The 25413-nt window shown below is 50.1% G+C and overlaps 10 protein-coding genes across 10 annotated transcripts; 4 read left to right on the top strand and 6 right to left on the bottom strand.

Annotated features, from left to right (window-relative positions):
* Window positions 1–543: 543 nt before the first annotated feature.
* Window positions 544–1953, bottom strand: COCCADRAFT_5596 (uncharacterized protein; the record flags this gene model as incomplete). Its single annotated transcript, XM_007714735.1, has 4 exons — window positions 544–1100; window positions 1159–1456; window positions 1527–1757; window positions 1846–1953. The coding sequence occupies 4 exons, from the start codon at window positions 1951–1953 to the stop codon at window positions 544–546; spliced, it is 1194 nt and encodes a 397-aa protein (XP_007712925.1).
* A 1334-nt stretch (window positions 1954–3287) lies between these two features.
* On the bottom strand, window positions 3288–4616 carry COCCADRAFT_5595 (glycosyltransferase family 1 protein; the record flags this gene model as incomplete). Its single annotated transcript, XM_007714734.1, has 1 exon — window positions 3288–4616. One exon carries the CDS (start codon window positions 4614–4616, stop codon window positions 3288–3290), a length of 1329 nt encoding a protein of 442 aa, XP_007712924.1.
* Window positions 4617–5958: 1342 nt separating this feature from the next.
* COCCADRAFT_5594 (uncharacterized protein) lies at window positions 5959–8433 on the bottom strand (the record flags this gene model as incomplete). The annotated part of the gene is made up of 1 exon (XM_007714733.1): window positions 5959–8433. The coding sequence occupies one exon, from the start codon at window positions 8431–8433 to the stop codon at window positions 5959–5961; it is 2475 nt and encodes an 824-aa protein (XP_007712923.1).
* Window positions 8434–10912: 2479 nt separating this feature from the next.
* COCCADRAFT_97885 (uncharacterized protein) lies at window positions 10913–11188 on the bottom strand (the record flags this gene model as incomplete). Its single annotated transcript, XM_007714752.1, has 1 exon — window positions 10913–11188. A coding segment is annotated over one exon (276 nt), but the record flags the coding sequence as incomplete, so codon positions are not given.
* A 1510-nt stretch (window positions 11189–12698) lies between these two features.
* Window positions 12699–13901, top strand: COCCADRAFT_97846 (uncharacterized protein; the record flags this gene model as incomplete). Its single annotated transcript, XM_007714751.1, has 2 exons — window positions 12699–13139; window positions 13242–13901. The coding sequence occupies 2 exons, from the start codon at window positions 12699–12701 to the stop codon at window positions 13899–13901; spliced, it is 1101 nt and encodes a 366-aa protein (XP_007712941.1).
* A 1453-nt stretch (window positions 13902–15354) lies between these two features.
* Window positions 15355–16840, bottom strand: COCCADRAFT_37348 (uncharacterized protein; the record flags this gene model as incomplete). The annotated part of the gene is made up of 3 exons (XM_007714750.1): window positions 15355–15890; window positions 15945–16610; window positions 16663–16840. 3 exons carry the CDS (start codon window positions 16838–16840, stop codon window positions 15355–15357), a joined length of 1380 nt encoding a protein of 459 aa, XP_007712940.1.
* Window positions 16841–18197: 1357 nt separating this feature from the next.
* On the top strand, window positions 18198–19152 carry COCCADRAFT_5591 (uncharacterized protein; the record flags this gene model as incomplete). Its single annotated transcript, XM_007714732.1, has 2 exons — window positions 18198–18623; window positions 18682–19152. The coding sequence occupies 2 exons, from the start codon at window positions 18198–18200 to the stop codon at window positions 19150–19152; spliced, it is 897 nt and encodes a 298-aa protein (XP_007712922.1).
* Window positions 19153–19565: 413 nt separating this feature from the next.
* COCCADRAFT_37346 (uncharacterized protein) lies at window positions 19566–19982 on the bottom strand (the record flags this gene model as incomplete). Its single annotated transcript, XM_007714749.1, has 1 exon — window positions 19566–19982. One exon carries the CDS (start codon window positions 19980–19982, stop codon window positions 19566–19568), a length of 417 nt encoding a protein of 138 aa, XP_007712939.1.
* Window positions 19983–20957: 975 nt separating this feature from the next.
* On the top strand, window positions 20958–22752 carry COCCADRAFT_5589 (uncharacterized protein; the record flags this gene model as incomplete). Its single annotated transcript, XM_007714731.1, has 4 exons — window positions 20958–21436; window positions 21491–21706; window positions 21756–21942; window positions 21991–22752. The coding sequence occupies 4 exons, from the start codon at window positions 20958–20960 to the stop codon at window positions 22750–22752; spliced, it is 1644 nt and encodes a 547-aa protein (XP_007712921.1).
* An 852-nt stretch (window positions 22753–23604) lies between these two features.
* Window positions 23605–24119, top strand: COCCADRAFT_37344 (uncharacterized protein; the record flags this gene model as incomplete). The annotated part of the gene is made up of 2 exons (XM_007714748.1): window positions 23605–23963; window positions 24035–24119. 2 exons carry the CDS (start codon window positions 23605–23607, stop codon window positions 24117–24119), a joined length of 444 nt encoding a protein of 147 aa, XP_007712938.1.
* Between the last annotated feature and the right edge of the window lie 1294 nt (window positions 24120–25413).

Raw genomic sequence — 25413 nt, 5'->3', positions numbered from 1 at the left:
ATAAGGGGAACGGGGGGGAAACAGGGGGCATGATATGTGGCGGGTTTTCTTCTCTGGTCTTTTTCCGTGCTTGTGTTTTGTTCTCTGCTTCTCTCATCTTATACCCTAGATTCGAATGAAGCTGTCTTCTCGGTTTTCTTTTCTTTTCTTTTGTTTGCAACGATTATGGATGTTGTAAGTTGATATGGGTATAACATGTAGGATAAAAATGATATGAGACTGATTGCAAAACGTAGACCTATTTCTCATTGCATTTTCGAGCAATGGTCTTGAATAGTCTTCGACACTACATTTCGTCACAGATCGGGGGAAAAAAAGGGGGGGATTGTAAGGCTTTCCAAAAGACACTGAGGTTCCGAGCATCCCCCACCCAGCTTCAAACACAAAGACGAAACATCTCAAAGGACATGATACCAAGCTCTCGATGAGAAAATAACGCTAAATGCTATGCTAAGCCACGCCATGCTACATACATACCAACATATACGAATCCACCAAACAACTCTCCCTCACCCCCCCCCCCCCCCAGAAACCACACGTCCCTTACCCCATGATCCTCCTTCTCCTCCCACTATCAACACTAACAGTATTGTCCGGCCCAATGCTAATACTCAAGCTGCTACTATCGTCTTCACTCGGCGCCCGTCTCCTATCCCCCCTCCTGTCGATAACCTGGCTCTTGCTCCGCTCAGGCTGGATAACAAGCCACGTCGAGCCGCCGCCGTCATGCTCTTGTTCCATGAGCTGGAGTTGCGGGCCACCGCTGCCTCTATCATCGCGTCGTCGGATCTCACGGTCCCGGTCGCGGTCTCGGTCGCGGTCGCCGCGTCTGATGTCTGCTTCGCTGTGGCCGCGGTCGGAGCGGCTGCGTTCGACGACAGGTTTTACGGCTTTCGGGGGCGCGGGGGGCGGGAATAGCGAGTGGAATTTTGCGGTTTTGATGGGGAGGGAAGTGAGGGATTGGGGGAGGGGGAGGGATTCGATCAGGGTGAGTTTTTCAAGGGGGATGGTGGTTAGGAGGGAGGCGGGCAGGTCGGCGGGGGAACAGGCGACGATGGCGTGGCGGAGATGGGTGTTTAGGGCGAAGAAGGAGAGGTTTTCTTTGGAATGAGGTTAGGGGGGGTTGCCTTTGCAATGTGTTGAGAGGAGTATGCATACCTCTGACTTTTCTTCCTGCTCCGCCTTCTTTGCCGACTCCAGTGTCGATCCAGTCGAAGCTTGTTATCCTGCCACAGAAGCCGGTGGAGAAGGCACGAAGCTGACCCAAGTTGCGCACCTTTTCGAGCCGCACAAGGTAGTTTGCCATGCCCTCGAGGTTGGCATATACCCGTACGATGATATCAAGCGAGTCTGCATCTTCAAAGAGTTCTCGTAGGTATTCTCGGATCCGGAGGTTGAGTTCGTCGGCGAGAGATTCGCCGCCTTGGGCTTTGCGAGTGATGTACTTGTCTTGGAACTATACAATATATCACGTTACAAACCTGCGACCATATGTTTTTTTGGGGGATACTAAGGGGACTATGTACCAGAAAGCCTTCCGCATCGGCATCTATGAGGACGATCACGAACGGTCGCTTCGCCTGTTGCTGTACTAACGCTTCCTCTTTCGCCTTTGACTCGTCTATCTGCGCCTGCATTGTTCTCGTCGTCTCGGCAATCTCCGCTTGCAGTGTTCGTCTAACATTCTGTTCAGACCCGAGATCCAGTTCGGTTTGCGCAAGGCGTTCTTCTGTCTTTTCCAGCTTGTCCAGCAGTTCCTGCTCTGACGGTGAGTATCCAGCGACAACTCTATGGCGCACACGACTGAAAGCGCTATGGTCATAGAGACTGGAGAGGTACACATACCTCAATAAGCTCACATCGCTTCTCTTCGAGAATCCTAAACTGGGTCAACCGCTCGCGAAATGTCATGGGCGGCGGGGGCGCGGGGCCAGCAACAACTAGTTCCGACATGATTCCACAAAAGTAGCCAGATCTCTCACACACACACACAAAACTTCCAAGGGTAACCACGGTGGGGAGAAGTGACGCAAAAATGCCGGGGATTGTAATATTTAAGAAGACGCGTTGTTTTTGGGCACCCGCGCAGCGCTAAGCTGGGCTGCTACAGGCATTCCCTCACGGGTTCTGATGACCCCGCTGGATGGGAAAGATGGAGACGACCGACGTAGCGGATCGTGATTGGCTGCCGAGGTGGGGGTGCGTTGGGCTGAGACGCTCTCCTGAGGGTTGGATAGTATCGGATGGAAACAGAGAGTAGAGAGGATCACAAAGTGGCGAGATGCTTTTTGAGATCATGGAAAAGGCGCATGAGGCATATACATATCATGCGGCTCGTGCCGCAACTGGGTCTTGTGAGGTGGTGGGGTCATGGGCGTCTATCGAGGAATTACATGTTGTGCATGACTTGCCCCGCCAACACATGACACTATACTTACACACACCAACTCTAGTTTTATAGGCTGGTGGAATGACTAGATAATCTACAACTGAAGGATGCATTGGTCGAAAAATCAGGAAACTATGGGGGTATTTCGATGAGGAAAGTCATCGCGTGCGTTGTGTGGCTGGCTGGCTGGCTTCATCTATCCCGAATGCATGTTGTCGTACATACACCAGGATCTAACTACTCATACGTAGGTGTACATAAAGTACCTCAGAACCACGCGTCATATTCTCACTCAGTCGCCAATACCTTTGCTTTTGTATTTGACACACCGATAATTCGGTGATAATTCCTTAGCATAAAACTTGGCAAGAGACGTGTCTCCGGAAATGTGAGTGTGATTGCGTATACTTTCAGTGAGTATATACTGATGGTGCTGGATGGCGTGGGGGCGAGTAGCAATGTACAATTTCTTCAATGGCGCAAAAGTAGTTTTCAAGGGCAGTGATATTGGTAAATCTTTTGTTCAAGAAGAAGTGGACTAGACAATGTTCCGTACGTACTCATCAGTAAATCAGGAAGACGGTAAGTACCCAGTCTCGCCAAGCCTCCGAAGCACGTGCTGTCAAGTACCTGATCGTCCCCTGCGCTTTCAGTACAGCATCGCGTTACTTTCACTTGTCTCACTTCATAAAACTTCAACCCTTTCTGACGTACAATCACGAAATGGCTTACTGCATTGGAAAAAGTTTGAATAGTGGGAATATGCAACGATGAGATGAGCAAGGGAATCGATAATTACATAGTAACGCCAACGCATCGCTTCTAGAACATTTACGGTACTCTGAAACCTCACAAACAAAAGGACGACACAAGAGCATATCTCCAGATTCTCAGGAGTCTATGACTTCACCTTCTCAGAATGCTCTTCCAGGATGAACTTCCACATGACTTCTGCAGCTGTCTTCGCACCGTCCATCGAGTTCAACGTGTCCGCCAGAGCCCTAGCTTTGTTGCCGTAAGTCGGGTTGTTCAGGACTGATAGTATTGTGGCGCGGATGTTCTTCGCTTTCCACATGTGCTTCTGTACGCGGATACCAGCACCGGCATTCATCGCGTTGTCCAGGTTCGTCTGCTGCTCGACCTGTAGCGCAACTCCTACAAGAGGCTTTCCGGCAGCCAAGGCACATTGGACGGTTCCCTGTCCTCCATGGGTAACGATGAGATCAGCAAGTGCGTTGGCAGCAGATGCTGGGATGAATCGGTCCGTCACCAACAGGCGTGGATCCCCGTTAGCGACTTCGTTTGCCTTGTTAATGTCGCAGATTGATTTCGAAGCCAGGACAACCGCATTCCAGTTGTCATCAGGGTTCATGTTAAGAGCCTTGATTGCCTCGAACAAGAACTCCTCTGTGCCGGAACTGCCCATGGTAACCAGAATGGATGGGCCAGGTCCCTTTGTTAGATGAGTTGCTATATCGTCGTCTAGCTTGGAGTCGTTTCGCGCGTACAGTGGACCCGTAAGAACAATGTTCTTGGGTATACGGTGGAGGTACTCTTGGTGGAAGATTGGATGATCATTGACTAGGTTGAGATCTGCCATGTTCATGTCAAAGAGTGAAATGGGCCCTGAGATGGGCCATCCAGCGGCGGCGGCTGCTGCGCCCAAGCGCTTTTGCTGGAAGATGGGAGCCTTTGTCATCAAGCCACTTCCCCACCATGCTATACGTTGTCGGACTGGTCGAGGAAGGCGAGTGAAGAGCGGCATCATATCAGGAAGATCCCTGATCAGACCATGACAGAATGCTCCAGGGTGCAGAGGGACTGGTAGAAAGTTGATGGTGCGGATGCCGAGGAGTCGTGCAGCGATGGAAGCTGGAGCCCACATGCCATGGAACACAATGTCGGGCTTCAGTTCTTTGAAAGCAGCAAGCTGACCATCAATGAAGGACTTGGCAATCTCCTCCGAGCCGAAGAACTCTGGCCAGTCCCAGCCAAGGTCGTGTGCTACCGAAATGCCTTTTACGCGCGGCTGAGCAGCAACAATGTTAAAGCCGGCATCTGTAATCTGATACTCAAACCGGGCACCGCACGACAAAAAGTCAATCTTGAGGTCGACATCAGGGGGGCACATGTCTCGCAATGCGATGGCCATGGCAATTGCGCGTGTGGTGTCTCCAGCATCTTGCCATGCGACACTCAACACAATATGAACGGATCGAGATGCCATGGTGCCAAGCACGTGTTAAATCGCTACAAAAAAATACAAGAGAGGGGAGCAGGGGGACAAGGTATTCGAGAGTCCAGCTTGATCAACGAGGGCTACCTTGAGGCAGTCCTTATACCGATATTCGAGGTGCCTGTGCACACTCATGTTCGCTTTTCCCCACGCACCGCGGATCGTACTCGTCTCTCCTCTATAATCTCCGACGCAGTAGCTCAACGCAGTAGCTGTTGACGTGGGAAAAAGTGGCACAATACCGGCTTTCTTTTGGGAGGCCGAGCTGATCGATACCGCTTTGACATGCCAATCGGGCCCCTGCACCTGGAGAGTCAGCTTGTAGTCTCACCGGGGCCAACTCTATTGTTACCTCGATGACCGCAGCCACACTGGGGAATGACTGAGACACCTGCGGGGAACCGTGATTGCAGTATGGATGTCTTGCACCCTTTAGGCTTTTGGCTGGACCTTATTTCTGGTGCCGCTCTAGACAACCCGTATGGCGGAAGCGCAACAGCCGCGACCGCCTTTCAGATTCACAGGTCAGGCGAGTCGGAGCCTCGGCCAGCGAATGTCTATTTGCGGCAGGCGTCCCATGCCGGAGATCTCGTTCTGTGCTGCAGGCAGCAAATGAACAGTGCAGGTTACTTTTCTTGCTGCGATGTAATGATCCTCGTGAAGAGCCTCGAGGCTTGGTGTAAGCCAATCATACGCTTGGACTATGAAAACGAACCAGCACTGCGGGTTCCGGTCTCTAATTAGATTGGCGAACTCTATTCGGGGCCATGACAATAGCCGCATCGCACACCAACATGGCTTCATTGAATACGAACAGTCGCTTACTCGGTGTTGACAACGCAGCATGCATCACTCGCTTATGGAGTATGTGGTTTGAGAGAACGACACGGTGTCGTTGGCGTTGATCTGCGTGTAGATTTATCAAGCTTTGCCAAAGCTAGGCCTTGCTTGTTTCATTGCATCAAGAAGACGTGGCGCACCCAACTGCATATCTTGGTGCTTGCGCTGACGGATCTACAGGTTCAACCGATTGTAGACTCGGGTAGGATGCCGGACGCACTGGTGGAGTTGCAACGCAGCGTCCATTTCTGCACAGTGACATGTGTGTGTATCTTGACTCGGCTTGTGGAGAGCGAAAACAGATTGTTGCACCACCTAATATCACGTGAGATGACCACATCTTTTCGTTCTTGTACTACCATTGTTGGGGGGAAACGTGGGACGCGATCCGGCATTTGCCGTATACACGTGGAAATATATTGAAAAATAATCTAATCTACTTCGGGATATCTAACTGAAGTCGGCATATTACACATTAAAACCATCCATTACCCTATTTAGGCGCTTTCAATTCACCCCGGAGATCAGGATTGACCTTGGCAGTCAAGTACGACGAGAAATGGCCACTGGCTCGGAAGGTCTTCCTCCACGATGGAGCCGGTGGGGCAAGAGGAGCATCGTCTTGTCCTTCAGGGGCGGTCGAATTCTTCAAGATACCACGAGGTGGCTGCGCTTGTGAATCTTGCTTCTCCACGTCTCCATTGGGTGCAGCATTTGGTGGCTGTTCTTGCTTATTCTTGACGCTGCGCCATTCCATACCCAGAGCCGCCGGCAAGGCAAAGCAAGCAATGATAAGCGCTGCGAAGAAGGTTCCCTTTGTCAAGGCGACATTGTAGGCCTCCAGCACTCTGACTTTGACATCGTCCGGTACATTCTTGGTAATTTCCGTTGCTCCGGCACCAAGTACGCGTTGGGGTTCAAGACCACCGATCTCCCTCAGGCCATCGGTGAACTTGCTGATGTACAGGTTTTGACCGACTGCGGTAAAGACTGCTCCACCCAATGTCTGGCATAGTGAAAGAATGGCTGTTCCAGTTGGCACATCTTGCTTCCGCAAAACGGTTTGGACAGCGATGTTGGGATGCTGCATGGTGCTTCCAACTCCAAAACCCACAAGGATCTGGTAGCCAATCCACATGCCGCTGCTGGTGTTCACGTTCCATGTTGTGATAAGACCAACTCCGAGGGCCATGAGGACAGACCCAAAGATCATGAATGGAGTGTAGTATCCAAAACGCTGTACCAGCCCACCTGACAGGATTGAGCCCACCACGACCGAAAGGACAAGTGGAATGGTGTTGATACCAGACTGCATTGCCGATACGCCCTTGATGGCTTGGAACCAGAGAGGAATGTAAATCGAGACCGTAAGCATGGTTGCTCCGACGCAGAACTGAGATGCACCACCGCAAGCGACACTCTGTTGAAGAATGATGTGTGCGGGAATGGTAGCCGTAGTGTGGCGAGTAACATATTGCCATGCAGTGAAAGCGACAAGGAGTACGGCAAAGACGACGAGAAGAACGATGATCCTCGGCGACGACCACGAGTACTCAGCGGCACCCCATTCCAGGGCAAGAAGAAGACAGGTGATTGATGGCAGAAAGAGCAGGGTACCAAGCGGATCCAACTGTCGAACAATTTCGCCCCAACCCTTCAGCTTCTGCTTCTGCTCATCCAACTTGAGCATAAAAAACACAACCAGAATCGTAACGCCTCCGAGCGGCAAGTTGATCCAAAAGCACCATCTCCACGATGCCGAACTCTGGGTGAACGCTCCACCGAGCAAGGGCCCAGCCACGGACGCAACGCCAAAGCACGCGCCAAAAAGACCTTGAAGCATCGGCCGCTTCTCGAGCGGCACAGTGTTGAGCATGATAAGGATTGCGCCTGTGAAGATACCACTGCTACCGAGGCCCGCAATAGCGCGCCCAACAATGAGCATGGTGCTGCTCGTCGCAGCGCCGCAAACGACGCTGCCAATTTCAAACAAGAAAATACCAGATAGGAAAACAGCTTTTGTCGAAAAGAAGGTGTAGACTCGTCCGTAGAGCAGGATGAAACCGGCGGCCGTAAGCATGTACGAACTGCCGTACCAGCCGATATCGTCTATGCTCTTGAAGTCGTTTGTAATGGCGGGAATAGCGGGTCCAATGATAGTTCTGTCGAGGGCGACGAGGAAAATGGCAATATACAAAGAAAACATAATAATAGCCGTTTTGGCTTTTGAAGGATAGGCTGGCGCGGGTGGGATGGTGCCCGCCATGTCGCTCTCAAACGTCGACCTCAGGTTGTCTGGGGGTGTGGTGTCGTCCATTGGGTGTCGAAGGTTGCTCTTCGTACTCCGTCGCTTGTCGCGGGCAAAGATACCAGACTCGTCCGGCTCGTCGTCGAATTTGACGCTGGTTGGTCGCGAGTAGCTGGAGCGTCCGGACGGTTGTTGGGAGTCTAGTATGACGGGTACGTAGTAGCCTTCGCCAGATTGAGGTGACAAAGGAGAGGATGCCAGAGGCGATGTCGGGGGTTTTGGGGTATTTGGCATCTCGTCTCTTAGTCCCATCCCGTTTGCTAATATTCCTTCTAGTGCCAACAATGTGCTTTCGCGCAGATAGGGTCGGATCTCGCGGAGATCCTCGCGTAAATTCGAAGGCGTGTATGAGGTGGCGGTACCACGAGTCCGTGGGCGCGATAGTCTACTAAAATGTCGGTCGGTGCAATCTCGCTCTGTTATTTCTGAATATCTTGGTCCCCACTCGTGGGCTTGGATATGTGCTCTTGCAAAAGCCGTCTCACAGTTGTCGGAGAGATCGGCGATTAGACTTGCGATTAAATTCCGTTCATCGAGCGACATGACGCGGGACGATGCTGCATCCGTGAACGTAAACTCGCTTGATGTCCGGGCTGATACGGGGGCTGCCGGGCCAGGCCCCCTACGGAACAGCGGTACAATTGGTGGGAGCGCCGCCATTTGCCAGTGTCGATATTGATTCTTGCTTATCGGTTCTCGGTCAATGAGTGGGGGGTGGGTGCGTTGGATGTGGCTGGCGCCGAAGCTCCGTGAATGCGGACCTCAGCTGTGGGCAACGCGTGCGTGTGCCTTGGGCGTACGTCTTGATATATGGATCAAGAGTTGGATTTCTATCAAAAGTCCTTAAGGGATGAAGCACAGGAATGTGAGCACTCAAGTTTCATGGCATTGTGAAACTGAAATAAGAAGCAGGCGCACACTCCCGTCATCGTCCATGTTCCAAACCCCAAGGATGATTTCTGAGTCCGCAGCACACGAAGAATACGAGCCCGAGGGCAGTAAGACGGCGAGTGTCACCGACGAATGCGATCATTCTCTCCTACACCACTCACATCAGTCAAAAGCATCGGTGTGCCGGTCCCAAAACCACCGATGTTCCACACCTTCACCTATGCGCCACACTCTTAGTCTTTCCGATCGCTGCATTTAGTTATACCTATGAATAGCTCCTCCATCAATTGCTCATTATATCACTTAGTAGTAGTTGGTATTTCGATTACCCTGCATATAGGCAGTTCAGAGACACTCGTGTTCATGTAAGACTATGCAGAATCAGCAGCGGGAATTGAGATGGGGAGCCGGGTGGCGCTGTCGATCATTTTTGGACTTCCGAAACAGGATCTGGGGGACGTGAGCAGCCGAGCCGTGCCTATTTTACGCTGACACGATAGCCAGAGCAAGTGGAGTAACGCTGGATCGTGTCTCGGTGTTTTAGAATGGGGGGTTGGGTAGTGGTGAAGAGAGTGGTCGTCATGAAGGAGGTTGATTAGCGTGCCGAGAACCGCAGTGAGTGGGACTGATTCTACACCTGCTTGTACTCAAGTGTTTTGGGTCTGTTTGCTTGTTGGGCTAGGAATGCGCTCTGAACATTCTAGAATTTTAAGAGTTTGGGTTGAGCACGTTGAGATCGTTACCTAGGAAATGTAGGTCGCATGTGAAGAATCCATATACAGCTGCCGCCTACAGAGCATCACGTCCAGTAACTTTCTCCACAAGAGCACCGACCCCAACCTCATCATATCTACCTGCCATGCCAGACTACTCTTCAACGCAGATCAGAGTTGAGGAGGCAGGTAGACATGGTTTTCAGTACTATTGGAGCCCATATTCACGAGACGTATTCTTCACGTGATCAACACTAGTCTTCTGGCTACCACGCACATCAATGAACGTTGCGTCCTCCTAACTTGGACCGATTTCGGAACAACTACGACTAGTTTGCCGTATCATCCGCGCAGTTCTGGGTACTTACTTAGCTACCCAAGGAAAAAGCATAATGTACACCAGCCCCAGAGTGTCCAAAAGAGTTCGCCCAAAGAGGCCCGGCCCACAAAAAGTAACCCATTGAGACAAAAATACTTGGTGGTTTTGTCTGTGTACAATAGGGGTTGATGTACCACTTCATGGCCGGTACACTGATCGAGTTGTCTGTGCGCATGAAACGAGTACTTGGTGGTCGCGAGAGCACATGATGAAAAGGCGAGTTGGCTGTGACAATGGACAAATGAGGATCAGGACTGCGGTTCATGCAGAGTCATAGATTTTACGGTACGCTATGAGAGTAGACGCAACGGTTTGATCGAAAGCCGTATGTCCCTGCAAGCGGCAGTGTGGAGATGGTTCGCCGTTGGAAGGAGCATGCATGACTGCGTCACTTCTCCTCTTGGCACATAGAGTAACTTGGTTTTCGTCCAAGAAATGGTAAGAGCTATCGTCTCTGTGCATACAAGTGTTTACATGGCTGGTACTAGAAACTATTGAATATGCACATTAGCCGTTTTCTTCGAAGATGAAGGCTGGCATCTGTATGATCATCAAATCAAGGAAATGACGTCCTATATGTAAGATACTGCCACCTGTAAGATACTTGACGATAACAGTGATACATCTCTTCTTATCTCTGGTTATTTTGAATATCTCACAAGCGGTGAGGTTGTAACATAGAAGAGATCATACCATTTGTTAGAGGGTGCACATAGTCGAAATCAGCCAATCAGGTTTGAGAATATCGGTTGGGAAGGGAAGTAAAGAATTCATTTGGCGAATGAATAGATTTTGCCTGTCATGGAATGGATGTCTATGACCTACAGTGAAAAGCCTTGTACTTGTAGTACTCTAGTGCGCAATCAATAAGCCGAGTGCTGTGCACAACCTCGTGCATCAGAACAACAGCGATTAGTTTTAGAGAATTCTCAAACTTCGAAAAAGAATTCGTTCTTTTATCTGAGTTGTAGAATAAGCAATGTACTAGATCTTCCTCGATCTCATCGACTCAAACAATAGATGTATGATGTTTCATGATAGCATACTTCTGCGTTGATTGAAACACTCAGATATGAAAATTGCAACAACTTATGCAGTAGTATGTATTGAATCGCTATCTTACTGGATTGCTGATTTCAAAAATTCCATGTAAAATCTAACATAATACACAGAGCTGTAAATCTGGTTGAAAACCAAAAGGAAAAATACCAGGCATTAACAAAACAATCTGCGTCACATCTCTTTCTAACATATCCGCACTCGAACAACATGAGATTTTTGGTTTTTCAAGGGAGTGTATCGTATTCGAGTGAAAGCTTAGCGCACAATCGTTATACTGCTGGTCATTGCAGTTTACTAAGAGTGTGAAGTATGGGTGTCTATTCATAGCCTCGACGAAAACCTCGTATAGAACTACATTTGTTGAACCTGTTTCGAATTGAAAGCATACAAAAGCTCTGATGATGGAATCTGTACAAAGGTTTTGAGGAGAAATATTACGCTGGTGACGGCTCGGATATAATTCTTGAGGAATTACTTGGTATCTTTGCTAGCTGGTACTCATGCTCGCATACAATTCGCTGTAACACGCACAGTAGCCAAAACACAAAATGCGCACACCATTCGTTGGTTATCAGCATCAATGTCAGCTGAATGGCTTACCAGAATATTGTCTTCCGTATATTCACATGTGATACTAGAATACATTGCCTCTCACGAACGTAAACGCACACTAAGCTAAGTGCCGGTGAAGCCGAGTACAAATACTACACCTGGCATATCAGGCTTTTTCACGACACATCGCAAGTGGCCTCATTTTCGGCTTCGTGTTTTCTTCACAATTCGTATTGATTGCGCATAGTAGTATTGACATGTGCGATTCAAATACGTAGCACATACGTAGAAGGCGTCGCGCTTCTAGCTTCGCTACCGCGTCGCGATTACAACAGCGCCGACGCCGATCCCTCACATGTCTCTTCTCCACATCCCCCACTGCACCTCGCAGATCTTACCTACTCGCCCCCATACCTAGAAGTCAGCATTCCAAAATTGAGCATCGCCAATCCATTTTGGGGGAAATTTTCGGGCATACAGCCACGAGCCGCTGATCAGATCTACACCTAAACCCAGCAATCATACTTTGGTGACACCGCACTAGCCCCCACCTTGAAAGCTGAATCTTACCACAGCCGTTGAAGACCGTTGCGACCAGACCGAGCTGGAATTGAAATTTTGCGACGTGTCAATTGAACTTATGGATCGACGTATAGGCAATTGCATGAACGTTGAAAATCAGATGTTGTCCATGTGCGAACATAAGTTCACCCCGCAACTGTCCTATTGCTTTTTCCTTGGCTACGACTATGATTTCGGGGGCTGAGAATACGTGAGCGGTCTTACTTCATAGATTCTAGCCCCTTCACCCATGCAAAACTCTGCACTTTCAGCTGAAATTTGAAATTTCCAGGAAAAATATTCGAGGAAAGGGGGTTTGAACACATGGGTTATATGTGTGGAGTAATATGGATGAATTGAAGTATCAAATGAGGGATATATCGAAAACCACAAGACACTTAGCAGCGGGGTTGCGGAAAGTTACCACGATATGTTCTGTAGATCAAAGACCTGCTCCAGCCCGTTCGAGCCTGCAAGTAGGGGTGAAGAACGAATAGGGTCTTGCCAAAGGGAAAATTTGAAAGCTGTCGCAGTATCAAACAACGGGCGATGCGGTCATATCCTGCTGCTGCGTCATATCCCTCGTCTCGGTGCGCAATCGTCATCCAAATGCTCCCGTCTCTATCGTCGACAATTAAAAGCCCAAAGTGTAGCCTCCCAATTTCGTTGTAGCAATGAACTCAATGCTCCTGTCCAAAGTCATACAATTCACTCTTCACACCCATAAATAGCCTCACCAACCTCAAAAAGGAGGGTTGAAAGCCATCATGCCCCTGAAAAACCTCCTTCCGTTTCACAAAAACGACATCCTACCATCCCAATCCCATCCTGAAGCCCCTCAGAATGAACCCCAAGACTCTCACCCCAGCAATTCCCATGGCAGGCACCACATAGAATCCATTACACACGGCCATAAGGGCACCAGAGTCCGCACAACGCTCATCTCACACAACTGGCACAACCGCTCTGTAGCCGCACTAGCAGAGTTCGCAGGCACATTCATGTTCCTCTTCTTTGCCTTTGGCGGCACCAGCGTCGCGAACAACAGTAACCAAGCCAACCGATCCGATTCCAACACAAACTCCGACGATATTCTCCAGGTACCTGACACGAGCGTGTTGCTGTACATTAGCTTGGTGTTTGGGTTCAGTCTAATGATCAATGTGTGGTGTTTCTTCAGAGTCAGTGGGGGGTTGTTTAATCCTGCTGTAAGTCCTGCCCCCCTTATTTCACTCGCTGTAATCTCCAAGCGAAGTCAACACGAGACTTGAGTTTCTTGGGCTGATGACTTTTGTTTTGCTGCTGCAAAGGTAACGCTAGGTCTCTACCTTATCGGCAGCGTGCCTCTTCCCCGGGCAATCATGTGCTTCGTAGCGCAAGTGCTTGCCGGTATTGCGGCTGCAGGCGTTGTTCACGCCATTTTGCCAGGTCCCTTATCCGTAAGCACGACGCTGAGCGCAGGCATATCTCCCGCTCGCGGTGTCTTTCTCGAAATGTTCTTAACCTCCTTACTTGTCTTTACTGTCTTCATGCTTGCCGCCGAAAAGCACAAGGCGACGTTTCTTGCCCCTGTTGGAATTGGCATGGCATTGTTCGTTGCGGAGATGCTCGGTGTCTTTTTCACAGGCGGCAGTCTGAATCCCGCGCGTAGCTTTGGACCTTGCGTCGTCACGGGCGATTTCCCCAGTTACCATTATATCTACTGGTTTGGGCCGATCATGGGATCGCTGCTGGCATGTGGGGTATACAAGGTTGTCAAGGCTGTCGATTACGAGACTGTGAATCCGGGGCAGGACTTTGATGACCATGAGGCAGCGGCGTTTCAGTGTCCGGATAATCCGCATAGTCGTCATCAGGTTCGGAGGCCGATTGTCACGAAGGACCTTATGCGCCGGGGGACGCATGAGTCGGAGGAGTCGGAGGGGGAGAAGAATATTGAGAGGATGGATACGAATCAAACTCGGGTTTGAGAAGGGAGTCTACGAAATGGGATGTATTGGGAGATGTAGATAATAATTTGAGTCGGGTCTGGGATGCGACAAGTTCATAGCATACAAAAAAGCGGTCTTTTCTTGATGTATCATTGTGCATTCCCCAGTGTGGCTGCTGTGTGCGTGTCAGAAACCATGCGAATACGTGCACTATAGGAACTACAAATATGAAAGTAGCCAGCAAGGATGCTAGGATAGCGAGACAAAAGTGTACATCTGACATGAAGCCATCCTTTTTTCTATGCTTCTGCTTCATTTTTGGGAATCGTCGATTGCAAGAGATGGAATCTCCTGAATTGAAATGTTTTGCGTCATTGAAAGTAGAGGATTTGTAGGTGATTAATGTTTTGGTCAGTGCATATATGTGCCGGCCATCATTTGCAGACGCGCTTGTCATTGTCATCGCTGTCGGAAAGAAACAGCTGTCCCGTCATACAGCTTGCTTCCACCACTATTCCGGGTTGTATACGTGGTCTAGAAGGCAAAATGCGATGATTGTCTTTCCCGATTATCTTGTATATCCCCCGTTGCAGAAACGGAGAGTTCCAAGTATCCTCTCCGACCCCTTCCACCCTGCTGCATCTCCTTTTTCCTTCAGGTTTCAGTGTCAGTAATCTCTTCGGCGACGTCGCTTGGATCTGGATCTCTTCCGGCTCCACTTCGCTCGTTCCGGTTCGACTATCCGCACCACTCGTCGCCTCTTCTCCACTCTTCGAACCTGGTTATTGCGGCGCCGTGGCCGTCCCGCATGGTCATAAGCGACATCATAGGAGTGGTGTCCGTTGGTATAGCGGGGATCAGCTTCCTGTTGTAACTGTTAAGCGGCGCGGAGAGAAAGGGGGCGGTTTGAAGGAAGTAGGGGAGTTATACGTTGATGATAGGTAGATATATCGCTAGAAGGCAGGCCATGAAGAAAAGGCTCATCTTGAACCAGTTCGTTTTGATTACGGAGATCGATGGGATGCAAATTGGTAGGGGCCTCGTAAGCTTAGAAAACCAACAAGAATTGTATGTAGACTGTGTTGGCAATAGTGTGTTGATATTCCAGAGGATGCGATGAGGGGAGATTCATGTCTCGCTTCCCGATTGACAAACCTTATTCATGGGGAGAAGAGTACAGCTGTCATCGACAGACAATCTGGGTGGTGTAACGGGCAGTAACTTCTGTAGCGGAAGGTATGGCAGTGCGCACCCGATAGCTAGGTTACTGGCGTCACTTCCTGATGAATACATTTCGAACACATAGGAAACACATCAATCAAGTCGTGAAGAGATCCGGCATCTGAGCATAAGGGTAGGCGCGTAGCCAGGAAAATCCTATCGAGCCAGGATTTTTCCGAAGACAAGGAAAGGTATCATGTGGATAGGCAGTTCATGCATGCTGAAGGAGAAAAGGCGATGTTGGGTATTTATGCCGAGTTCCAGATCATCACTAGTGTTGCATCTCATCATGGTCCACCTCGTCAGGCTCAATCTCTGCAGTATCGCCCTCCTCATACCCCTCACCTTCTTCATCGTCCTCACTGTCCGATCCCGATCCCTCGCTCTCGCCCTCACTCCCTGGATCAAAATCGTCATCCTCTTCTTCGTCGTCTTCCTGTTCCTGTAATTCCCTCTCTGCCTTTTGTAACTCGCTCTCCTCTTCTTCCGCAGCCCCTTCAGCCTCAGCGGTATTGGCAGCGTCCTTCTTGCCGCCAACCTTGTTCACATTAAGCTTCTTAGCACGTCGGTCGGCTGCCAAACTAGCATCCTGAAGACCGTGCTTCTGCACATATTCATTTATGCCGGCAAAGTCTGCTTGGTCAAGCATACCGAATTCGATATCACCGGTGGGTGTGGTGATGACGAGATTGAACGTATTGCGAAGGACGGCGGTGTAGGATATGCTGGTTATGGCGGCGAAGTCGAAGAAGGCGAGGGGCTTTTTAAAGCCGTTGAGAATACCTACAGAGGTGAAGAATAGATAGCCTAGCCAGTGTCAATAGGTGTAACGCGCGGAAATAACGCGAAGCAGTATCGCACCTTCTTTACTTCCTCGGTGTGCCTTTACGTGGTATGCCTTCTCGCCCTTTCTGTGGCTCTCCGGGATCGCGCTTGCGAATTCATCTGAATCGGGAAAGACGACATGCTTTCCTGTGCCTGCTTGTATCAGGCAGTGGTGTATTGCGTCGGCCATTGCAGTTGGCCCTGGGTCCTCGCCTTCTACAATGTTCTTTCCCGTAGCTTCCTCAAACGTCCACACGATTGGCTCTGGCGGTGAGGCTTTTAGCTCTTCAGGTACGGGGGCAACACCGTCTCCATGTAGTGGTATAATGACAAAGTTGTGCTGCTTCTTCGCCTTTTCAGGAATAGGCAGGCAGAAAACCTGGTCAACATCTTTCCACGCAATTGAAAACTCGACATTTCCGCTCGCACCAATCGCCCGTATGCCACCGTCCTTCTTGTCCAGTAACTCGAGGGTGAATTTCTTGCGCTGCGGTATCGAGAAGCTAACACCAGCGTATGTCTTGAATGCTGGGGTTGCAGCACTTGTGAGGCTGCCCCCAGTTGCGGATGGGGCCTTCTGCACGCTGTTGCTCTCCTCAATCTTGCGCTTCTTAGTCGCTGGTTCAGCGGCAGGTTGCGAGGTTTGATTGAGGATATATGTTGAAATGTCGCGAAATAATGTACTTTGTGCTGGATATTGATCTACCTCGTATGTTCAATTGCAATTCAATGCATTCTTTGAAAAGAAACATACCTATGGCGGCGTGTACGCGCTTCCGCAGCTCGTGATTACTAGCAAAGGCGACATCGATTTCTTGGGGATGCGGCGCACGTGTCGGTACCGAAGCCGGGGCCGGTTCTGACACTGGCGCAGGGGCTTGTACAGGCACGACGGGTGCCGACGGGCGGTTGTTGAGTGCTGTAAAAGCCATGGTGGGTGTTGAGAATTATTGTTGTTGAAGAAAGGACGTCGTGTGAACGCGTCGTTGGTTTCTCGCGACTTGCACACAATTAGCGCTCGGCTGTCTACTACATGTGACATCACCCATCAGATGCACGGTCATCCCAACGTCTGACCGACATTATTCGGCTTCACAGTAGGACAGCTGTAGGACGCAGCCTACTATGTACTTATCCAGCATGACACTTCTCATGTCCAGATCAATGACCCTTGCTTTGTACAGCTGCAACTAAGCGTGCACCCCCCCCTCACGGCACAGCGAATGGACATGACAAATTCTCCATTCACGCAGCTCTCGCACATGTGGATGTTAACAGTGTTTATGATATCACGCGTATGTGCGTGTTCTGAGTTCTAATAAAGCATAAGGATATATCTCGCTACAAGAAACCGAAGCGGGTTCAATCGAGAAGCGATACAATACCCCGGCCAAACAGCATCCTCACCGATCTGATTTGTAGCAGAACCTGAGGCATGATTCAGCATTGGCATTATGCTTAACATTGTCGCTACATGGCAATTAGAGCCCAGCCTCAGAATGTGTGCAGCCATTGTTCAGGCGCGCGCGTCATTCTCAAATAATTAACAGACAATATCTACGAGGCACGGTGGTATTATCAATCATTGCATCCCAATTCATTTGCGACGAGGGGTACGTATCCAATCTCATGCGGAGTATTAAAAAGAAGTGGCGCCAAAATGCTCCGCATATCAATCCCGTCTGTCTCTGCCTTATGTATGGACACAAAAATAAATACGCATTCAGCTTAATTGCCCGTGTTATTGCGACGTGAGAGAACCATCGTGGGTTCAGTCTGGGGACAGTGCACGTTGCGCATCTCACACACTTGTTGTCACGAACCTCCCAAACAGCCAATACAAAACCACAACAAGTGTTTGACACCTGTCATTGCATTACCAAGTACACAAAAATTGTCGGATACATACCAGACCGTTCAGGCAACACCTTGACAGAGGCCTCAGACCAGCCATATGCTGGCATAGCAGCATTGACAGCTAAGCTCGAATAGAGGGTAATGATAGCATGAGGTACGGCACGGGTGCCTGACGTGGCATTTGTGTTGTTCTGTTTGTCAGATGGATTTTGGATAATATCTAACCTGACCGTATCGCATGCCGTCTCCCGAGCCGTCCCAATCTTTCATTCCTTTTATTCTGCAGTACCTGATTGGTAGCCGACTGATGTCTACATAGTCGCCACACGGCAAGACTTGCTTCAAACTTCTTTCCAGAAGTGAGCCATTACAACCGGACCGACCAAACGTAAACCTTAGGGGTTACCCTTAACGACGAGTCAAGATCAGAAAATGGCCGACACAAAAAAGTCCAAATTCAGTCTGCCACCATTAATCGCCAAAGTCCAGTCTCTACTCCCTCGGAAACAAGATGACTCGCCCATGTTCAACCATCCATTCGATACGAACTCATGTCCACATCACCGGATAGCACGAAAAATCTATGGCGCCTCTCTCCTCGCTCTCTTCATCACAGCCATACTCGTCATGACGCTCAAGGCAATCACATACAGTTTCGTTGAAGACAACCGCATGACCGGCTTCCTATTCGACCCAGACACCACCAGCAGCACGAACGGAAACATCATCATGGCCGCCTTACCACGAATGCTCCACACCCTACCAACCAAACTCGCCATCATCATCGCAGCCATCAGCCTCTCCCTCGCCACAGGCCACTTAGCCCTCGTAATCATCGACTGGAAGAGCGGGAAAAGGGTACGTCATTGACCCTTCCCCAAAAACCTCATCCAAAAATAGCTAACGTTCTCGTAAGACTCAATCGAATGCCTTCCGCCGCAACACAATGTTCATCCACATCGTCAACGCCATCCTTGTCCTCTTCGCCCTCGTCGCAATCTACACCACCCACACAAACTCCTCTACCTACCGCCCCACCTACATTTCCGAACTCACCGCCAACTCTACCTCCACCACTCCAACCATCGCCAGCCCATCTGACCCCGTCTTCCGCTACGACCGCGGCACTTTCGACCTCGAAACCTGGGCTTGCTCACTCAAAAGCGTCGAAGGCGCGGGCATGGTTCGCGATGACTACGCTAAGCAGTGTTCGATTGAGACGGCGGGACGGGCAGTTATGGTGCCGTTTCTCATTGCGGCATGGATTGTTGCGGGGGTCAGTGTGTGGGGGTTTGTAGGGGGTGGACGGAGGGGGCCGGATGGGGAGAGGATGAGTACGGATGAGGTAGGGGTTGAGATGGGGAAGATGAATGCAACGGATGAGTAAGAAGACTAAAGCAACAAACGAGTAGTTGAGGTTTGGGTTGGGGCGTTTTGCATTGCGGGAGTTTTTTGGGGGACATTTAGCGAGGCGCTGGGCGCTGGGACATGGGCACTGAGGAATGGTCAATGGTTGATCACGTACATGTGGTTTGGAATAAGATAATAGTTAATGATTTTCTAATTTTTTTTACCGTTACTATGAGTGATGGGTGTGGGGTAGACGGTGTGCTACGATCAATGCTACTCTCTTTGGCCTGGGAAAGTCAGCTACATGGTCTTCATCTTGAGAACTTCCAGGCTGCATGGTCTTTACTCTGAGACGGTCAGAACTTCATGGTATGTCCCTGCCTTACAGTGTAGTTCCTACTGCATTTTGATGAAATTGAATCATATGGCTGTCGGAATCAGACCAGGCGTCTAAGCAGCGTGACGACGTCCTGGGCGTGCATCATCCATCAGCTGCTCAACAGTCCACTCACGGTCTTCTGTGAGATCTTCCATCTCATCCCAGTGTTCACCTACTTCCTCCGGGTCAGGCTTGATCATATTCATCACGTCTTCGTCCTCTGAGTCGTCCTCTGAGGTTTCGAGCTTCTTAGAAATGGGTGTGGGCGTATGAATAGATGGATGAACTCCTAGGGTGGTAGCATGCTTGTCCTGGGCGATAGCATGCTTGAATTGAGTGAGAGCGTACTTGACCTGGACGGGAGCATGCATAACTGGGGTGGAAGATTGCTTCACCTGGGTATCTGGGTGACTAGCGCGAGTAGGGATTTGGGCAGTTTTGTAGGGGTTGGGGTGCTTGAAGAGCTTGAGGTTGGTTAGGGAAGGCATCTTCTTGTGTAAGTGGTTCAGAGTTGGATTTGGGGTTAGTATTTTGGTTTTGGGCTCGGATTTGCAGATCTTGTGGGCAAAAATTGGAAGGATATAAGAAGGGAGCTTTTGCGAGCACTGTGGAGTATCTGTGTGCGTTGTAATAGTCACAATGCTGGCCAGCACTGTACGACAGGAGATTCCTGTGCCACAGTGAATTCTTGCTCTTGGATTCATGAATTTTAGGAAACAATAACCCTCCCAGCACACTGTGTGTTATGTTGCGAGGGCCTCTTTTCGGGTAAGCGGTAGAGTATGCACAATAGAACAGTCTTACACCTTCGACGGGTTTGATGACAGATGGGCAGGGGTTCAAACGGAACCTAGCCGTGCAGTTAATATATCGGATTTTTGTACTTGCCTCGAAAGACCCTCAAGTACATTTTACTCATGGCCTCAAGATACGTCTCGGTCGTTCCAGTGTGAGTCGTTCCTACTCAGAGCTTTGATGAAAGAGATAAGTGGCAATGATCTTTGGCGATTTCCATCTGAGATTCTGTCAAGCAATCTAGGATTTGAATAACTTTATATATGTCTCAGACACATGAAATTGCCCATATGGATCTCCTGAACTTCCCACTACACTCAGAAATGCAACTTAGGCGACGCCATTCTGTCGACCACAAATAGGGGCATGAATATGGGTATTCTCGAACATGAAACAGATGACATCGAGTTATAGTCTAGTTGAGGTCGCATAGCATATTAATTCGAGACTGGATGCCTACATGGATGCACGTACTATCCTGTACCGGTTGTGGACGAAAGACCGACGCAGCTCGTCCGGGCGGGCGTTCGGGGAAGGGATGCACTATTCCTAATATAGACTAGCGGTTCGACAGGGGTCTCGTGTTCTTGAGACCGATGTAATAAGTCGGGGATGACGGTTCCACGCTGGCCAAAGGTACGAATCTCCCGAGTTTTGACAATGCCACGATGAGCGAAAGCCAAAAGCTCCTGCATGAGCATCCTTCAGACAGTGACTCTGAATTAGGACCCGAAATCAAACCAAGTCCGCGACATTTATCGCCATCGCCCTCATCGTCGCGAGCTACGTCCACCTCCCCAGCGCCCCCAGGGTCACGTCCAAATGGCGGGATCAAGCGGCAATCGTCCTTTGCACAACATCGCCCAGATGGCACTCCGAGAACCCCGAACCGCGTCCGTTTCGAAGAGCCGAGGAGGAGCATGAATGGACATGCAAACGGCAGCGCCGACTGGGTAGAGTTGGACGGAGATGATTACATGAATGACGGAGAGGGGCAGGAGACACAGCGGCTGCCTCTGCTCACTGGTATCGAGGCGCCGAGTGTCACGGTGGCCGAGCAGAACTTCAACCCAGAAGACCACCTGGAGAGCGCACGGCCACGCAGCGGAATGCGAAGCGCATTCATGAATATGGCCAACAGTATAATGTGAGGCATGCACTGAGAACAATGGATGAAAGAACACTGGCTAATCTGGAGTAGAGGGGCTGGTATCATTGGCCAACCGTACGCTATCCGCAATGCCGGCCTGTTGACAGGAACCGCTCTGCTCATCGGCCTCACAATCATCGTAGACTGGACAATTCGACTCATTGTCATAAACTCGAAGCTCAGCGGGACGGATTCTTTCCAGGCGACGGTACAACACTGCTTTGGGAAATCCGGGCTCGTGGCTATATCCCTCGCGCAATGGCTCTTGTACGTCAATTCTGTCATATCTGGAAGCACATGTATTGACAGCATACAGCGCCTTTGGCGGCATGGTAGCCTTCTGCGTTATTGTCGGTGACACGATACCAAAGGTTTTGGATTCAATGTTTCCTTCTCTAGAAGACATGTCCTTCCTATGGCTACTTACCAACAGAAGAGCTGTCATGATTCTGCTCATTCTCGGCATATCGTTTCCCCTGTCGCTCTACCGTGACATTTCAAAGGTAGCTTCATTACCGAGCAAGAGAATGCACACACTAATCCGTTTGCAGCTTGCCAAAGCCAGTGGCTTCGCCTTGGTCAGCATGACCGTCATTATTGTGACTGTTGTTACACAATCCTTCCGCGTTCCTGCTGAGGCCAGGGGCCAACTACGCGGCTCCCTCATTATCCGCTCGGGCATCTTCGAATCCATAGGCGTCATTGCTTTTGCTTTTGTCTGCCACCACAACAGCCTCCTCATCTACGGCTCCCTGCGCAAGCCGACCATCGATCGTTTCTCCCGCGTCACACACTATAGCACTGGCATATCCCTTGTCGCATGTCTTGTCATGGCACTGTCAGGTTACCTGACCTTTGGTGACAAGACGCTCGGCAATGTGCTCAACAATTTCCCCAACGATAATCTCATGGTCAACATTGCACGTCTGTTCTTCGGCCTCAACATGCTTACCACACTTCCACTGGAAGCTTTTGTCTGCCGAGAAGTAATGAACAATTACTGGTTCCCCGATGAGCACTACAACCCCAACCGCCACATAATCTTCACTAGTTCGCTTGTGATTTCTGCTCTCACGCTCTCCCTTCTCACCTGCGACATTGGCGTTGTTTTTGAGTTGTTTGGCGCAACATCTGCTTGCGCGCTCGCATTCATTCTCCCACCTCTCTGCTACATCAAACTGTCGCAAAAAAGCACAATGACATACGTAGCTGGCGCTGTAGTGGCATTTGGATGCACTGTTATGGTCATTAGCATCCTCAAGACTACGAGCAAGCTCGTGGTTGGTCAAAGTGACCATGCGCAATGTGGGTAATCTGATCTTTTGTCGTAACATGGACCGGTTGCATTGGGCGGCGTCTCGAGTAAAAAATGGTATACATAGGCGCGCGAGCGCATGAATCTGGCAGCTTACCACTGTTCATTATAGAGGAATAACAACATTATCAAAGTATCATGTTTCCATCTTGCATCACCAGTTTGGCGCTGTGCACGTCTGACCCACAGGATTTCCATCGGGCCGTTTCCATGGCCCTCGCCTGTGTAACAAACAAGCTTGCCTTCTCAATAACGGCTATATCGGCACCAAAATGCTTTCAAAACCTTGTTCATGAAGTTCAATCAAGCTCTTTAGCCCACTCTCAGACCCGGGGTGTCAAGGGTCTCTCGCCGTTGTATCCGGCACATGTCCCTGTTTCTGACCCACCTTTACATTCAACACCAACGCTAACAAACCATCCAACTAACATCTCTATACTGCATCAAACCGTCACGCCCCTTTTCTGTTGTTTTGCAATGAGCGCGGCACACAGTGCGATGACGATAGTGGCGGTCGCAGCATGTGTGCTGTAAGCGGGCCTTTTTGGCTGATCACAACTTCTTTGGGGCGGGCTGTGACGTCGATGTCGCCAGCCTGAACCCTGCTTCTCTGCACAACGGGATGGTAGATTGGGGTCATACACGGGAAGCAACGACGATATGACGGGGTGGAAAGCGCGAATCGCATATAAGAAGTCAATTGCGAATATCCAATTTTCCTTTCTCGTCCCCATCTATTCTCAGTCCTCTACCATAAACAACAAAGGCAATCTATCCCTATCCAGCCTACTCCCAAATCACTATACAAGAAGTCTAGCAATACCTCCCAAAGGAAATAATATTACCAAAAATGCCACTCTTCGGATCCCGCCGCGAGCCCTCGCCTCCCCCTACCCCAGCCCCAACTCAGAAATCCGGGCTCTTCTCTCGTCGTCGCTCCTCCTCTCCCCACGCAGCTACTACAACCACGCACCACCACCGCCACAGCAGCTCAGCCTCGCGCTCCGGCACATCAAACAACAACACGATTTCCTCTGGCTTCTTCAGCAAGTCATCTCATGGAGACCCCAGCATCGTCAATGCAAAGCAGAGTCTAGCGAATGCCGAGGCGGCAGAGCGAGAGGCGGATCGGGCGTTGGCGGTTGCGAGGAGTGCGGTCAGGGAGGCACGCGAGCATGTTGCTAGGTTGGAGAGGGAGGCTGCTGAAGAGTAAGTTTTCCTTTTCTTTTATACTATATTACTGGTTGTCTGGGAGAGCAAAAGACTGACGAGTCATACAGGGCACGACTAGCTAAGATCAAGAAGGCCGAGGCGAAGACGCTCGGTAAGATGGGCAAGAAGTTGGGCAGGCATGATCATGTTTGAGTGTATGCAACTTGAGGTTGGGAAGGATGAGACTGGCTGGATGTCGGAGCGACGGCGTCCAGCTGCTATGATATGTGTGAAAGCGAGGAGTTTGGAGTGGTTTTGTTGGCATTGACTTCGCTAGCGCTTGTGTAATACCCCTGAGTCATTCCTAACTCTTATGAATGTTATGAGTTTCATGATATTGGTATCTGGTTCATTGTGAGTGTTTTGAGGATACGTTAATTGACTGTCTTGAATGAACACCGAGACTTTGCCTCCTCAATCCCTTATACATATCATCTAAGCAAAAAGAATCATAAATACATCACAAGCACACATCCTACAAGCACACACGATCTTTAACAGTTTTTCATCGCATTTCAAATTATCTTTAGCATATCCAAGAAGAAAACCAGCCATCCCCACTCAACGGGTATTCAACGCAGCCTTATCCCCCATTCCAACAAAAGGAAAAAAAAGTAGAAAATAAAAGAGAGGGAGGAAGGAAAGATATCGTATACAAAAGCTCGTACAAAAACAGACAAAGAAAGAGAGTGTCCAAAGAACCCCCCTGATTACGATTAAACACCTAAACAAAAAGGTTCCTGGCATACTACCCAATTTCCAGGTCCTGTTTTTTTGTTTTTAATACGAGGGCCCACTGCTGGCAGAAGGCCTAACAACCGTCCGCAAGGTACACGGCGAATCGGCACCCGGGTTGCCATACGAACCTCCTTTAACTCCATACACACCTGCACCATAGGAGCCCCCGTAGGAACCCCCATACGACCCACCAGCACCAGAACCAGCACCCGAACACGGTACCGCGGATCCCGTAGGCGCAGCAGGTGTGTTGGTAGTCGAGTACACGGGCCCGTTTGTGAATTCACCGGGTAGACCCGGGAGGACGTGAGTGAAGGCTGGGGCCATGATGGGGTCGAAAGAGAGGGAGGCGGGGACGTAGACGGATTCGTAAGGGCGGGGTTTGTTGTCGTTGATTGGCATTGGCGATGGGGTTGGTTTGGGGGCTGGTGGTGGGGTGGAGTCCGGGTTGAAGAGAGAGAAAGAGAGCGTGGGGACTGGTGGGGCGTTGTGGTGAGCTGGTGTTGAAGCCGCGGAGGGTGCGGGGGCTGGAGCTGAGGGAGTGTTATACGCTGGTGGTGGGGTAGGTGAAGATGGCTTAGATGGTTCAGCAGGGGTGGATGGTTCCGAAGGCTTGGGTGGTTCAGCAGGCTGGTATGGCTCAGCAGGCTCAGGTGACGAGACAGGCTTCGATGGCGAAGAGGGCTTGAGTGGTGCATCTGAATTGGAT

This window comes from Bipolaris zeicola, assembly GCF_000523435.1.
Source record: "Bipolaris zeicola 26-R-13 unplaced genomic scaffold scaffold_88, whole genome shotgun sequence".
Classification (NCBI taxonomy): Eukaryota; Fungi; Ascomycota; class Dothideomycetes; order Pleosporales; family Pleosporaceae; genus Bipolaris; species Bipolaris zeicola.
The sequence above is the reverse complement of the archived record's forward strand: the minus strand, read 5'-3'. Positions and strand labels throughout refer to the sequence as shown.